Raw genomic sequence first — 12,382 nt, 5'->3', positions numbered from 1 at the left:
TCCATACTCAGCATGGAGATTACTTAAAAAGGAAGAAAGAAAGAAACTAAACCCTTCACTTGGACTTTAAAGCTCTGCCGTAAGCAATTGGGCCAATTCCTAGGAATGTTCCTGATGGAACCTGAGAGAATGTTGATCCCACAGTATGAAAATGACTTCATGACTTCACCCTCCTTTTTTGGGGGGCGAATTCCCTTTTGTTCTTCTCTGATGATTCCTTTCTTTCCTGAGCCTGTTTAGAAGAACACATACAAGATGGCCTCTGTAAAGCCTTATTCCTGTCCCAGCAAAGGTAACCCAATAGTCCCACACACCCACTGGCTTCCCCTTGTTCGGAAGTTTCCTCTGCACTTTCCAGAGGCCAATGGAAAGGGCCCGAGGCCTGGGTTCTAATCCCAGGCTTGTCACTAACTGGCCCTGTGGCTGGCCCCCTCAGTGTCGGTGAGCCCGCCGGCCCTCATCTGTAAGAGGGGGCACTAGACGTGGGGGGGGGCAGTTCTGAGCTCCCTGCTGATGGGGCCCCTCCCTCTCCTCATTAAGTAAGTGGGACATGAACTTAACAGGGGACTTCCCTGCACAACATTCTCTCCTTCCTACCACAGGCTGTTTTTTTTTTTTTATTATTATGTTAACCACCATACATTACATCATTAGTTTTTGATGTAGTGTTCCATGATTCATGGTTTGTGCATAACACCCAGTGCTCCACGCAGAATGTGCCCTCTTTAATACCCATCACCAGGCTAACCCATCCCCCAACCCTCCTCCCCTCTAGAACCCTCAGTTTGTTTTTCAGAGTCCATCGTCTCTCATGGTTCGTCTCCCCCTCCGATTTACTCCCCTTCATTCTTCCCCTCCTGCTATCTTCTTCTTTTTCTTTTTTCTTAACATATGTTGCATTATTTGTTTCAGAAGTACAGATCTGTGATTCAACAGTCTTGCACAATTCACAGCACTCACCATAGCACATACCCTACCCAGTGTCCATCACCCAGCCACCCCATCCCTCCCACCCCCGACCACTCCAGCAACCCTCAGTTTGTTTCCTGAGATTAAGAATTCCTCATATCAGTGAGATCATATGATACATGTCTTTCTCTGATTGACTTATTTCACTCAGCATAACACCCTCCAGTTCCATCCACGTCGTTGCAAATGGCAAGAGCTCATTCCTTTTGATGGCTGCATAATATTCCATCCACAGGCTGTTTCTACATGGGCATGTTTCATACTAAGCACATTGGCTCCTGGGAGGTCACAAAAGCCATCATTTTGCTCCAAGTGAACTGGGGAGTGAACTGGCCCGTGAAGAGGGAATGTGGGATCTGGGCACCTGGTGTGCAGTGGCTCTGAGCAGGGCCATCACCCGCCCGAGGTGGTGGGGAACTTTCCCTCTCACCTGGTGGCACCTCGGGACGGCGCCCCTTGCCCTGGGCGCATCCTTCTGTCAGGCTCTCTCTGAGCTCCCGGCTCTGCCACCGCCCAGTGCTCACTGCAGCTCAGGCAGCCACCAGCAGGCCCTGATCCTGGACTCTCACCTTGTTCTTTTTGTCTCCAGGTGAAGTCCCTAAGGGCTCTGCCGTACACCCCAGTCTTGTGACCCTTGCCTTCCAGGAGCCACGCAAGAAGAGGAGCCGCCAGAGGTCTTGCCAACAGCAGGAAGGATGGGCCTGCCCCCCTTTGGTGCAGATGCCAATCTACTGAGGAGACCTGGATCCCACTCCTCCACACCTGCTGGAGGGTCCAGGAGGAGTCAAGAGGCCGGGCCGGTGGAGGAGGGCGGAGAGCAGACAGCCTCTCCTATGGCTAAGGGACACCATCCGCCAGGGGCTGCTCAGCCCCGCACTGAGCAAACACGCACAGTCTGTAGAGGAGCTCGTGACACTGCTTCTTAGTGCCGCACTGGCCTGGGGACTGGCAACGGCCACTTCTCGCTCCAGCGCCCGTCCTCAGATGGTCAGCTCAGGGGACACAGGGCCCTGCTGCCTACAGATGGGACACCTGGTCCCCACACGGGAGCTCTTCGGCCCGTTCCAAAGCCCACGAGTGACAGCGGTGCCCTGAGGGCCAGTGGGGCTCAGCCAGCACGACTCCCAGATCCACGCTTCCCCGGGGCCAGCTCAGCCGGGTCGCCGTCAGGCTGGGTGTCAGTCTACACCGCGGCTCCTGAGTGCTTTGAATGCACATGGCCAAAGCGCTGGCTTCCCACGCACCATCTGCTTAGCCTAGCACCTCCTAGTTCCCTTCTTTTAGGATCTCCAAAGTGTGGCCACCTCGCTCTGAATATGCTGTCGCCTTGCATCACCCTAACTCCTCTCTGGGGAACTGGGACTCGTGGCCAGGCCAAGCCCAGTGAAAGTCATGTGTAAGACAAACCAGTGATCATTTTGAAGTGGCACCTGAGAAGCCCCCCGTTGTGGGAAAGCCTAGTCTGTGTCCTGACAGTGCTTTAGAAGGCATGTACGTGTGTATAAATGTACCATAGATATTTATATATGTTGCTATAGTGATATGTTGAGGGCAACATAACTGGTGGACAGGGTCTGTTAGAGGAAATGAAACACGGTCTTTTTGGTGGCTTTGAAAGGAAAATGTGTATAAAGAAAAAAATCATTTTTCCTCACCTGCTCTGTTTCTGATTTCGGCACCAGTCTCTAGGCTGAGTGTGTAAGAGTAGGAAAGGCACACTGTCCCTAAGAAGGTCATAGTCTAAGACTTGGAGTCTAAGTTTAAAAGAGGAAGTCTTGCCTTCTTCATTTTGTAAAAATCCCCAATCTGAAAATAGAAGAGAGTGGTTCTTAGATTTGGAGAGCCTTAGAATCAGCTGTGGAGATCAGAGAAGCCACTTCCTTGGTCCCAAATGCCAAGAGATTTCGTTGGTGTGGGGCCCCACAATGTGCATTTCTTACATAAATACCCCAGGTGATTCTGATGCGGGTGGGCTGCAGACCACAGCTGAAAACTGTTTTTCTCTAACACTGACCCAAAAGTATAAATAGTTTTCTTTAAAGATTTTATTTATTTATCTGACAGAGAGAGAGCACAAGCAGGGGGAGCGGCAAGCAGAGGGAGAAGGAGAAGCAGACTTCCCACTGAGCAGGGAGACCAGTGTGGGGCTCAGTCCCAGGACCCTGGGACCATCACCTGAGCAGAAGGCAGACACTTAATGACTGAGCCACCCAGGTGCCCCTAGTTGTTTTATTTTCACTGATACCCCTCAGTTGAAAAGTGTATAAGTCCTTCCATAAATGGTGGCATAGAGACCTGCAAATATTCCTTGGGAAGAGTCCTTAGTTATGTCCTTTTGCCTTCCAAGAATTACTATAAAGCTATCACTCCACAATTATTTCCTAGACAGAGTTAAAACCACAGACAATAACAACAAACAAAACCCTCAGAAACGATCCTCACAACCATCACCACCACCACCAGTAACAAAAAGACCCAAGAAAAGACTCGCACCCAAGGTAGGGCTGCCCCTACTTTTATAGTCGATGGAGGTGACCGCGCATCTGCTCTCACGCTCTGCTGTTCAAGTGTTTCCATGAAGGCCTTTGGCCGTCGATATAGAGGAACTCGCTGGCCCAATCAGCAGAATGGATGAAAGTCAGTTAGCTATTAAGATAAGGAAAGCAGGGTGCCTGGGTGGCTCAGTTGGGTAAGCATCTGCCTTTGGCTCAGAAATTATGCCAGGGTCCTGCGCAGCGGGGAGCCTGCTTCTTCCTCTCTCTCTGCCTGCCTCCCTCTCTCCGTCAAATAAATAAATAAAATCTTAAAAAAAAAAAAAAAAAGACAAACCAAGGGCAGGACCATGTTGCCCTGTGGTGATTCCAGCATCCCAGCAATTTGTCCTCCATCCCTGTGCCACCAGGGCTGGTGCACACTGACGGGATAGTCAGTAATCAGTGGCCAACTCAGGTACTGCTGCTACAAAATTCATTTTCGGTACATAACATTTAGGAAAGCAATAGCACATGGTGTCATATAAACCTCACTCTGCTCAGGATCCAGGCACAGCTCTCTTTCCAGGAAAGGCCCTAAAGCCCATTCTTTATTTCACCCTTTGTGAAAGGTTGAAAAGTAGCGCTGTGCCTTAAGAGAACTCATTGCAACAAAAATGAGCTCCTTCGTACCTTTGATGGGAGGATTGTCCAATATTCACCTTTTTGTAAGTTGTGTCCTACCCCTCCCCGTGCAAGTAACAGAGCCCACTCCTAAAAATTAAAAATCTTTCTGTGTGACCACCAATTCCTATAAGAACCTTGCTGAGCCCCTGCAGGGAACAGACTGTGAATCCCAGGGAAAAGAATGGAAAGAGAAAAGATGGCAAGTGATGAGAACAAAGCAAAAGAAATGTCGGTAAAAGTAAATGTCCTTACAACCTGCAGTCCATGGATACATACCTGAGACAGGCGGAGCAAGACATTCCTCCAGGAGCTCACAACCGCCTTAAGGGTAATGCTTCGCCAGAGGAAAAAGCACCTTAGCTAGAAAATAGCCAGACCTCCAGGATCCTGGAAGTCTCCTTTAACACCTAAAAATCCTTTGGAGACTTCTTTATCTCTACCCTCTACCCCCAATGTAAAGTACATCATCAGTCACTCCTCACAATCTCAGGGCAGCTTTTCCTGCCCGGGGTTCCTGTCCCTGAACTTTCATAAAACCTGTTTGTACCGAAGACGCCTCAAGAATTCTTCCTTGGCCATTCGCTCCAGGCCCACATCCCATCAGCAGGTACCTAAACGTAGCACGTGAACACGAATAAAACCGGCCCTTGACCTGTCGACCTAGGACAGACAGCCTGCAGAATTTGTACAGAATTTATCGCATCCCCCAGATCTCATTACCGCTGAGGTGAATGAGCTAGACGATTACATCAGTTTGCTATTCCTGTGGTACCAAGTCGCCTAAACATGGCACCTTAAAAGAACACACATGTTTTATCTTACAGTTCCGACGGTGCAAAGTCCCAACAGGGCTCTCACTGGACTCAAATCAAATGTCCACAGGGCTGCCTTCCCTTCTGGGGGCTCTAGGAGAGGGTGGAAATAAGTCAAGGGAAACCTCACTAAAGTGCAGTCCTGAGGTTTCAGCAAGGGAGCTCTTTCACCCTCCTTACCTCCTAGGGCATTGCAGCCCCCAGGGGAAGAGACTGATCTGACCTTACAGGGACTTGACATTGCACATGGATAGGCCTCCACTAACCCAGCCAGAGTAAGAAACGCTAGCCTTGTCCCCCAGGGAGACGCCAGCACACTTCCAACTCACAGTTCACCCCGATGGACTTTTATAACAGCCTTCCCAACTGACCCCTTTTCTCCAAAAAGAAGAGCTTACCTCCCCCTGTTCTCCAGACTCGCCTACGGTTTTGCCACAGCTGGTTTGTCCCACATCACCTTTCCCTTTTATTCCCCACGAATCCCATTTTTTTTTTTAAACAATTCCCAGAAATCACCTTTATTACAGGGAATAAAACAGATGTACAACTCCCTCTTTTGGATGTCAGATTTACACAAAGGCAACACTGTACTCCCAAGCATAATATTAAAAGAGCATTAGTGTTCCCACGAATCCCATTTTGGCTGGTAAAATACCTGGCGGTTTCTATTTTTCAGGTTAACCAGGCAGTGTGTCTCTTTGCCTGTTCCAGCTCCTAGAGGCCCCTCCTCCATGCTCAGCCCCAGCCCCAGCCCCAGGAGGCAGAGTCCTCCTCACACAGCCTCCTTCCGACCTCCTTCTCTGCCTCTTTGGGTTTTAGGACCCCCTTGTCATTGCAGGGCGCCGCCTGGATAATCCAGGATCATCTCCCCATCTCAAGGTCCTTAACATAAGCACCTCTGCAGGGTCCCTTTTGCTGCAGGATGGAACATGTGCACAGGTGACTTGTGATGGGGTTTTGGAATACAGGTGAGGTTTGGTGGGGTGAGGTCCAGAACCAACGATGAAGAAAGAATTCTTGAGATGTCTCTGGTGCAAAATGGTGGTTTTATTACGGCACAGGACAGGACCTGTGGGCAGAAAGAGCTGCTGCCCCCGGGTTGTGAGTGGAAACTCATTATATGCTTGGGAGTTGGGGTAGGGGAAAAGGTTCTCAAAAGAACTACAGGGGCACCTGGGTGGCTCGGTCGGTTCAGCGTCTGCCTTCAGCTCTGGTCATGATCTTGGGGTCCTGGGATCAAGCGCCCCATCAGGCTCCCTGCTCAACGGGGAGTCTGCTTCTCCCTCTCCCTCTGCCCCTGCCCCTCCCTCTGCTCATGCTCTCTCTCTCTCAAATAAAAAAATAAAATCTTAAAAAAAAAAAAGAACTTTCAAATGCTAGAGAGGACTCACAGGAAAAGGGGAGGCCTAGCCATTGTCAAGTTAAGGTTGTCTTTCCCTTTAGCAAGGCATTAACATTAAGACAATTGGGAGCTTCCTGGTGGAATGTCACAAGTATCCCACCCAGGACTGGGGGGTGGGGGTTCAGGGTGTCAGCTTGTGCTTTATCCTCAGCTAGCCTTCTGCTCCCTCATCATTTCACCCCTGAACAATTGTGACCCTTAAATCTTTAAGGTTGTTGAAGGTGGAAGGTCTCATCTTCTGTAGCTTCTTCCTGCTGAATAGGGGCATAGAGATGTCCTTACCTAGGGGTCAATATTGGTCAGTTGGGGAACATAAAGGGGAGTTACGAAAGGGGGGGCAGCTGAATCCAATCCGGATGACATATGTGAACCTCCGCGAGTAGGAAAGATCATCTGTCAGCAGGAAGTTACGTCAATGAAAGTGTCTTGGCACCAGGCAGGGAGACTCTGGAAATGACAACTAATATTATAATGAGAAAAAGAAGTCTGAATCAAAGACCCAAGTTTAAAGCAATCACTAAAGGAAAGACAGATCATTTAAAGTGTCAATTTGAGGATTCATGTCAGTTAGAAACCGAGACATATTTCTGTGGTCATCTGGAGTGTATGCACGGCATTCTGTTTCTATGATAGCACAAGTTCTACCTTGTGCAGCAGCTAAAACATCTAATGCCATTCTATGTTGAAAACTGCATCACACATTTGTGTCACCTCAGTATTTAATAGAGAAATGCTACTTTGAGTGTCATTTAGGGCTTTGACCGGGTACTTATTAGCAGCTTCCATGTGCCAAACAACATCCTCCAGTCTCAGAGAGGGAACAGAGATGGATGTCAGTTGGTCATGCCAATGAGACGTAGAACATGTCCACCATTGTTTTAAATTTGGAAGGTTGGCTGGGTTGGTAATGGTTTTAAGAATGTGTCTGTGTATCCAGGTAAAACCCAGAGAACAGGGGGCTAACCAGCCTGGGGGAAGCTATGGACACAGAGAACCATTGGGTCCATTAGGAGCCAGCCATCTAGTTTTGGGCCTCCTTGAACTGCAGTCGGGATTTCAAGGGCTATTCGGTTTTGGAGGGCCATCCTGTGAATCTGTGTAGTAATTTTAGGCCCACATTTGATTGGGGAGTTATTGCTTGATAATAATCCCCTTTTCTTCAAATTGCTCCATGGGCATATGGGACTAGGAAGGCATATTTTGGAGTCAGTAAAATAATGATTTTTAAGGCTTTTGGCAACTGCAAAGCGTCGGTGGGCATTATTAACTGCTGTTGGGGCAGATGTATTTGCTGACAGGGCTTTGGCCTCAACAGTCTTAAGTTAGACTGACTATGGCAAACCCAGCTTTTCTTATTCCCTTTTCCATGAAACTAGTCCCCTTGGTAAACCAACTGTCATCTGCATTTTTAATAGGGGCATCTTAAATCTGGTCAACTAGAATGAACAAGATCAGTAACCTCTGAACAGTTATGCTTATAGAAGTTCAATGGTCAGGCTCAGGCATAAGGGTAGCTGGGTTTAAAGTTTGACAGGTTGTAAGTATAATTCCAGGCATATTGATAAGCATAGCCTGGTATTTAATAAGTCAGCTTCCCATCAACCATTGGTGGCTTTTGGTCTCTAAGACACTCTGGGCCTGATGTGAAGTCATTACGGTCAGGGACTGTCCCATAGTGAGCTCTGAGGCTCCTTTTACCAGAAGGGCTGTTGTAAGCTTGGCTAAAGCCTTTGTTTGCAATTGTACCTCAATAGAGGTGGCTTCTAGGATAAATGTGACTAAGTAATAAAACCATCAAGAAGGCCCTTTTGTTTGAGGTCCAGCCTTAACAATATCCTAATTATAAGGAAACACTGAGAAGACTTGTCTCAAGAGATAAGGGCATCCCCAAGTGTACCATCTAATTCAATCATAAAGAAAGTGGGGCCATCCATTATCTCCACAAGACCACAGTTAACCCCATGGAGTGGGGTACACTCTGGCTTTTAAGGAGCGATTTTGTCCTCCCAGCCACACAGAATTGGTCAAGGTGCTAGATGCATTATACAATTGTTGGAGAATCAAATCCATTTTTTTTCAGGTGTTTAATGATAATCCCATAGAGTCCTGTTATTATTTACCCCCACAGAATAACAAGCAAGAAGATTGCCTATTCATGAACTATTGTGTCAATTTCTCTAAAGCTTATCAAGTTGTCTAGCTTAGGCAAACAACATTTAAGGATAATCAACACTAAGATTTAATATTCATAAAGGTGGGTTATTGAAACATAATTTTTCTCTCTAAGATAACCCTCATTTCCAGAGAAAGCCAAATCAAGACTAATTAATTTTACTAAACAAGTCCAATTTTAACAAACTTGGCCAAATTATTTACAGAAGCTCAGCAAGAATAGTGATAGATCATACTGATCTTTTAGAATCTGCTTTGCTGGAACTTTTTTTATAAGGAATCTCTAGGTTGAACTTTTAGTAGCCTCTCCAGGCCAGAAGCCAAGCCAAGTACTTGCCATCAGAATTGCCTGCAATACCTATAGATTTGGGCAAATTCCTCTTCATGAGCTTCCCAAAGTATCTGGAGGTTCCTGCACCTGCCAGGAAGTGACATTTACTTACCTAGTGAGGCCGCCAAAACTCCGCCAAAACTCTGTAAGCAAGGTATCAGGCCAACATTTCCAAGGGGCTTTACAGCTCCATGTTTCATAAAGTCAACCTTAGTTCTTTAAAGCTGTTTGATCACAGCTGAGTCTCTGCATGTCTCTCTCAAATATGACATTCCAGTCAAAGCCTTGGTAAAATAACCAGTGTTTCCAATGGTGTCCTGTTATAAGGAGAACAGATTCTTATTGAACTTATGCAAATGACTATGATTGCCATGGAAGAAAGAATAGTTACTGAGAGACCTTTTGCATTTTGGAGGGTTCACGTAGAGAAAAAAGTTAAATGCTTTGGTTTGTCTTATTATTTCTGCATATCACTAACGTCTTAAGAGAAAACTGCCTTAGTCTGGAAAAGCAAATATTAAAGAACCAGCAATGTTTCAACCAAGAGTTACAAAACAAACCTATAATCGTTTTTCCCAATTTACTTAGTCCCATGTTACTATTCTTGTTTAGTTTGAATGCAGCTTTAATTAGTTCTGGAAATTCTTACATTTCAATTTTTTGCTCTTAAAGATACTGAATACCTGTATTTGTCCTAAAAGTTCTTTATATGAATCTCCTTGAGGATGAAATATTATACAAGAGAATAAGAACAATATCTGTAAGTGACAAAAGACTCAAAAATGGACATGGTTAAAGCTCTGATGAGAGGTTACAATATGGCTGGCAAGGTAATCTGGTTAGTTCTGTGACACGTAAGACTTCAATAATCAAATTATTAAGTGATGGTCTTATACCAGAACATATTAAAACTTTAGGAACTGCATATCATCTCTAGAATAATCATAGCACTTACCCAAATGTAACCTAAGGCTTAACAGAGCTTCCAGAGTAACTTAACATACCAAATAAAAAGGCCTAATGAGTCAAAGTGACTTTATTTACAATTTAAATCTTGGGAAGTTTGTTAAAAAAACCTCAACATTTTAAAGCACATGCCTGAATAGGATTACATATTACAAAACTTAATTTTTTTATTTAACCAAGGTGACAATAAGAGATCCCAAAGGCAAATATGTAGGGTTATATAGTTGCTAGCAAGACTTAGCTCCTTTATATTGAGGAGTTTTGTTTGTTTTTTTTTAAGATTTTATTTATTTGAGAGAGAGAGAAAGCAGGAAAGTGGCGGAAGGTCAGAGGGAGAAGCAGACTCCTGGCTGAGCGCAGAGCCCCAAGGGGGACTCCAATCTGGGACTCCAGGATCATGACCTGAGACAAAGGCAGACACTGACTGAGCCACCCAGCCGCCCATTGAGAAGTTTTAACCAAGTAATCAAAAACCTGATAACGACAAAACATAACCTGGTTTTCTGGGCAGACAAAAAAGAAAAAAAGTTTGTTTACAATTTCTTATTAAGAGCAGACCAATAATTCAAGAAAATTTTGTCTTTTGAAAAGAGAGAGAAATTCAATCTTATACCACTGTACTTTTAAAATCCTTTTATTTCAGGGTGCCTGGGTGGCTCAGTCATTAGGCGTGTCTTCTGCTTGGTCATGATCCCGGGGTCCTGGGATGGAGCCCCACGTCGGGCTCCCTGCTCCGCGGGAAGCCTGCTTCTCCCTCTCCCACTCCCCCTGCTTGTGTTCCCTCTCTCGCTGTGTCTCTCTCTGTTCTAAATGGATAAATAAAATCTTTAAAATAAAATAAAATAAAATCCTTTTATTTCAACCTTCGTCTGTCCTGACCACACCTAAAATTCCTTTCCAAAGATTTCCCTTCACAAACCTTCTACAACTTTCTTTTGCAATTAAATTTTGTCCCAAGCCCTTTCTCCCCAAACAACCATCTTATTTAGGACAAAATTACCTTCTTTGACCTTCAACAAAAATGCATTCCCATTCCTTATACCTTTTTTACACATCTCCTATGTTTCTACATAGAGTTGTTTCCCTTATTTCCATCAGTCTTAGTTACATTTAGCAGAATTTCGCACTCTTAGAAAGCTTACTCTAATGAAGACTAGGTAGTAACCAATTGTGAACTGTTACACCAAAACTCTTTAGAGGGCAAATTTGTGAACCAGTTCAGCACAAAGCATGTTTACCAACAGATTCAAATGTCCCTCGTTTTTTGCAATAAGAAGTCAAAAGTACAAACCTACATTCAGTAATCAAGGCTTTGGTATTTTTATCTCACCGAGAAAAGACCTAGATGTCCAATGAATTCGATCCCATTTACCATCAAGTTTCCCAAAGACTTCGAAACCTTTTTTAACAAGTTCCTATGAGAACTTGGAGACAGACAAGATGAACCATCACTTTAAGTCATCTTTTTGCTAAGTAATTGCAACAGAGGTAACAGGAGCTTTTTTGCCCTTCAGCAAACCTCAAGAGAATAAAAGTTTCACATTTCAGGCTGATACCTTTAAAGACGTGTCTGACTTAATCAAACCAACAAACTTAAATCACTTTCAATACTGAATTATGTTCCACCTGGATCCTCCCCATTGCCAATTTTTACGCGAGACACTGGTGGGGAAATCTGGAGCGGGTGTGGTAGGTCCAGGGGGCGCTCTTCTTCCCTCGTTGACGGCGAGGGGAGAAGGAGCCCTGGTGCCTGAGGCACGGAGGATGGTCTAGAAGCCGGTTCTGCGACTGCAGCCACGGTGGCGGCGCAGAAACAGGAGGTGGGGGAGGGGGAGGCAGAAGCGGAGAAGCGCTGCCAGAAGGCCGAGCAAGCGTTCCCGTTCTAGAGCGCATCAGCTCTGGAGGAGCAGATGCCATGTTTTCCCGCCCACAGGGGAGGATAGGCAGTCCACGCTGGGCCAGAGAAGACAGGGAAATTTCCCCGACACAAAGGGAGTTTCAGCAGCTGCTTGGGAAGATTCCTTAACGTCCCTGCCTCCAGGTAGACTCATCACAGTTGGCTCCAGTCACAGCCATTGACCCGGGAAATGAGTGAGGGAGAAGCCCCCAACTCTATGAGGAGGAGGGACAGAGAGAGAGAGAGTGCGAGTCCCATTTGTCTGGGAGGGCCTGTGTTTCCTCCAGCAACCCGGGCTTACTGGAGGAGGCCTATTTAGATAATTATCATCCAGTATGTCAGGAGGGGGTTTACTAGCCTACACAGTCGGGTAAACACATTCTGCAAGAGGTCCTTAGGTCAGGGCCCTGGGGTAGGGCGATGGAGACCTAGGTACACGCAATGAAGTTAGCTCAGGTCAATTTGCCCCGTTTCCTGCCCAAGAGATCTAAATGATAGATCCCACTGAGGCCAGGCAGTGTTGGAGGAGCTCAGTTCTTTCCTAAATTTTGCAAACCGAATTGTTTCCATTGGGTGAAAAGGCATCTCAAGGGAGAATCCTTGGGGACTGAAGAAGCTCCCAGGCCTGGAGAAGGTCCATTACTGAAGAAAATCCACCCCCCACCCTGAACTCCC

General features: G+C 46.1%; 1 protein-coding gene across 1 annotated transcript in view; it reads left to right on the top strand.

Moving 5' to 3' along the window:
* PDE4DIP (phosphodiesterase 4D interacting protein) overlaps nt 1-1,674 on the top strand; it is a 213,345-nt gene extending 211,671 nt beyond the window's left edge. Inside the window, exon 39 of the mRNA XM_028101957.2 lies at nt 1,559-1,674. Coding sequence (XP_027957758.2) covers nt 1,559-1,600 — 42 coding nt within the window. The 3' untranslated portion in view covers nt 1,601-1,674. The remainder of the gene's footprint in view (nt 1-1,558) is intronic.
* Nucleotides 1,675-12,382: the final 10,708 nt, after the last annotated feature.

Source organism: Eumetopias jubatus, unplaced genomic scaffold, assembly GCF_037043125.1.
Source record: "Eumetopias jubatus isolate StellerSeaLion01/CBP00866 unplaced genomic scaffold, mEumJub1_p1.0 scaffold_4, whole genome shotgun sequence".
Lineage (NCBI taxonomy): Eukaryota > Metazoa > Chordata > Mammalia > Carnivora > Otariidae > Eumetopias > Eumetopias jubatus.
The sequence above is the reverse complement of the archived record's forward strand: the minus strand, read 5'-3'. Positions and strand labels throughout refer to the sequence as shown.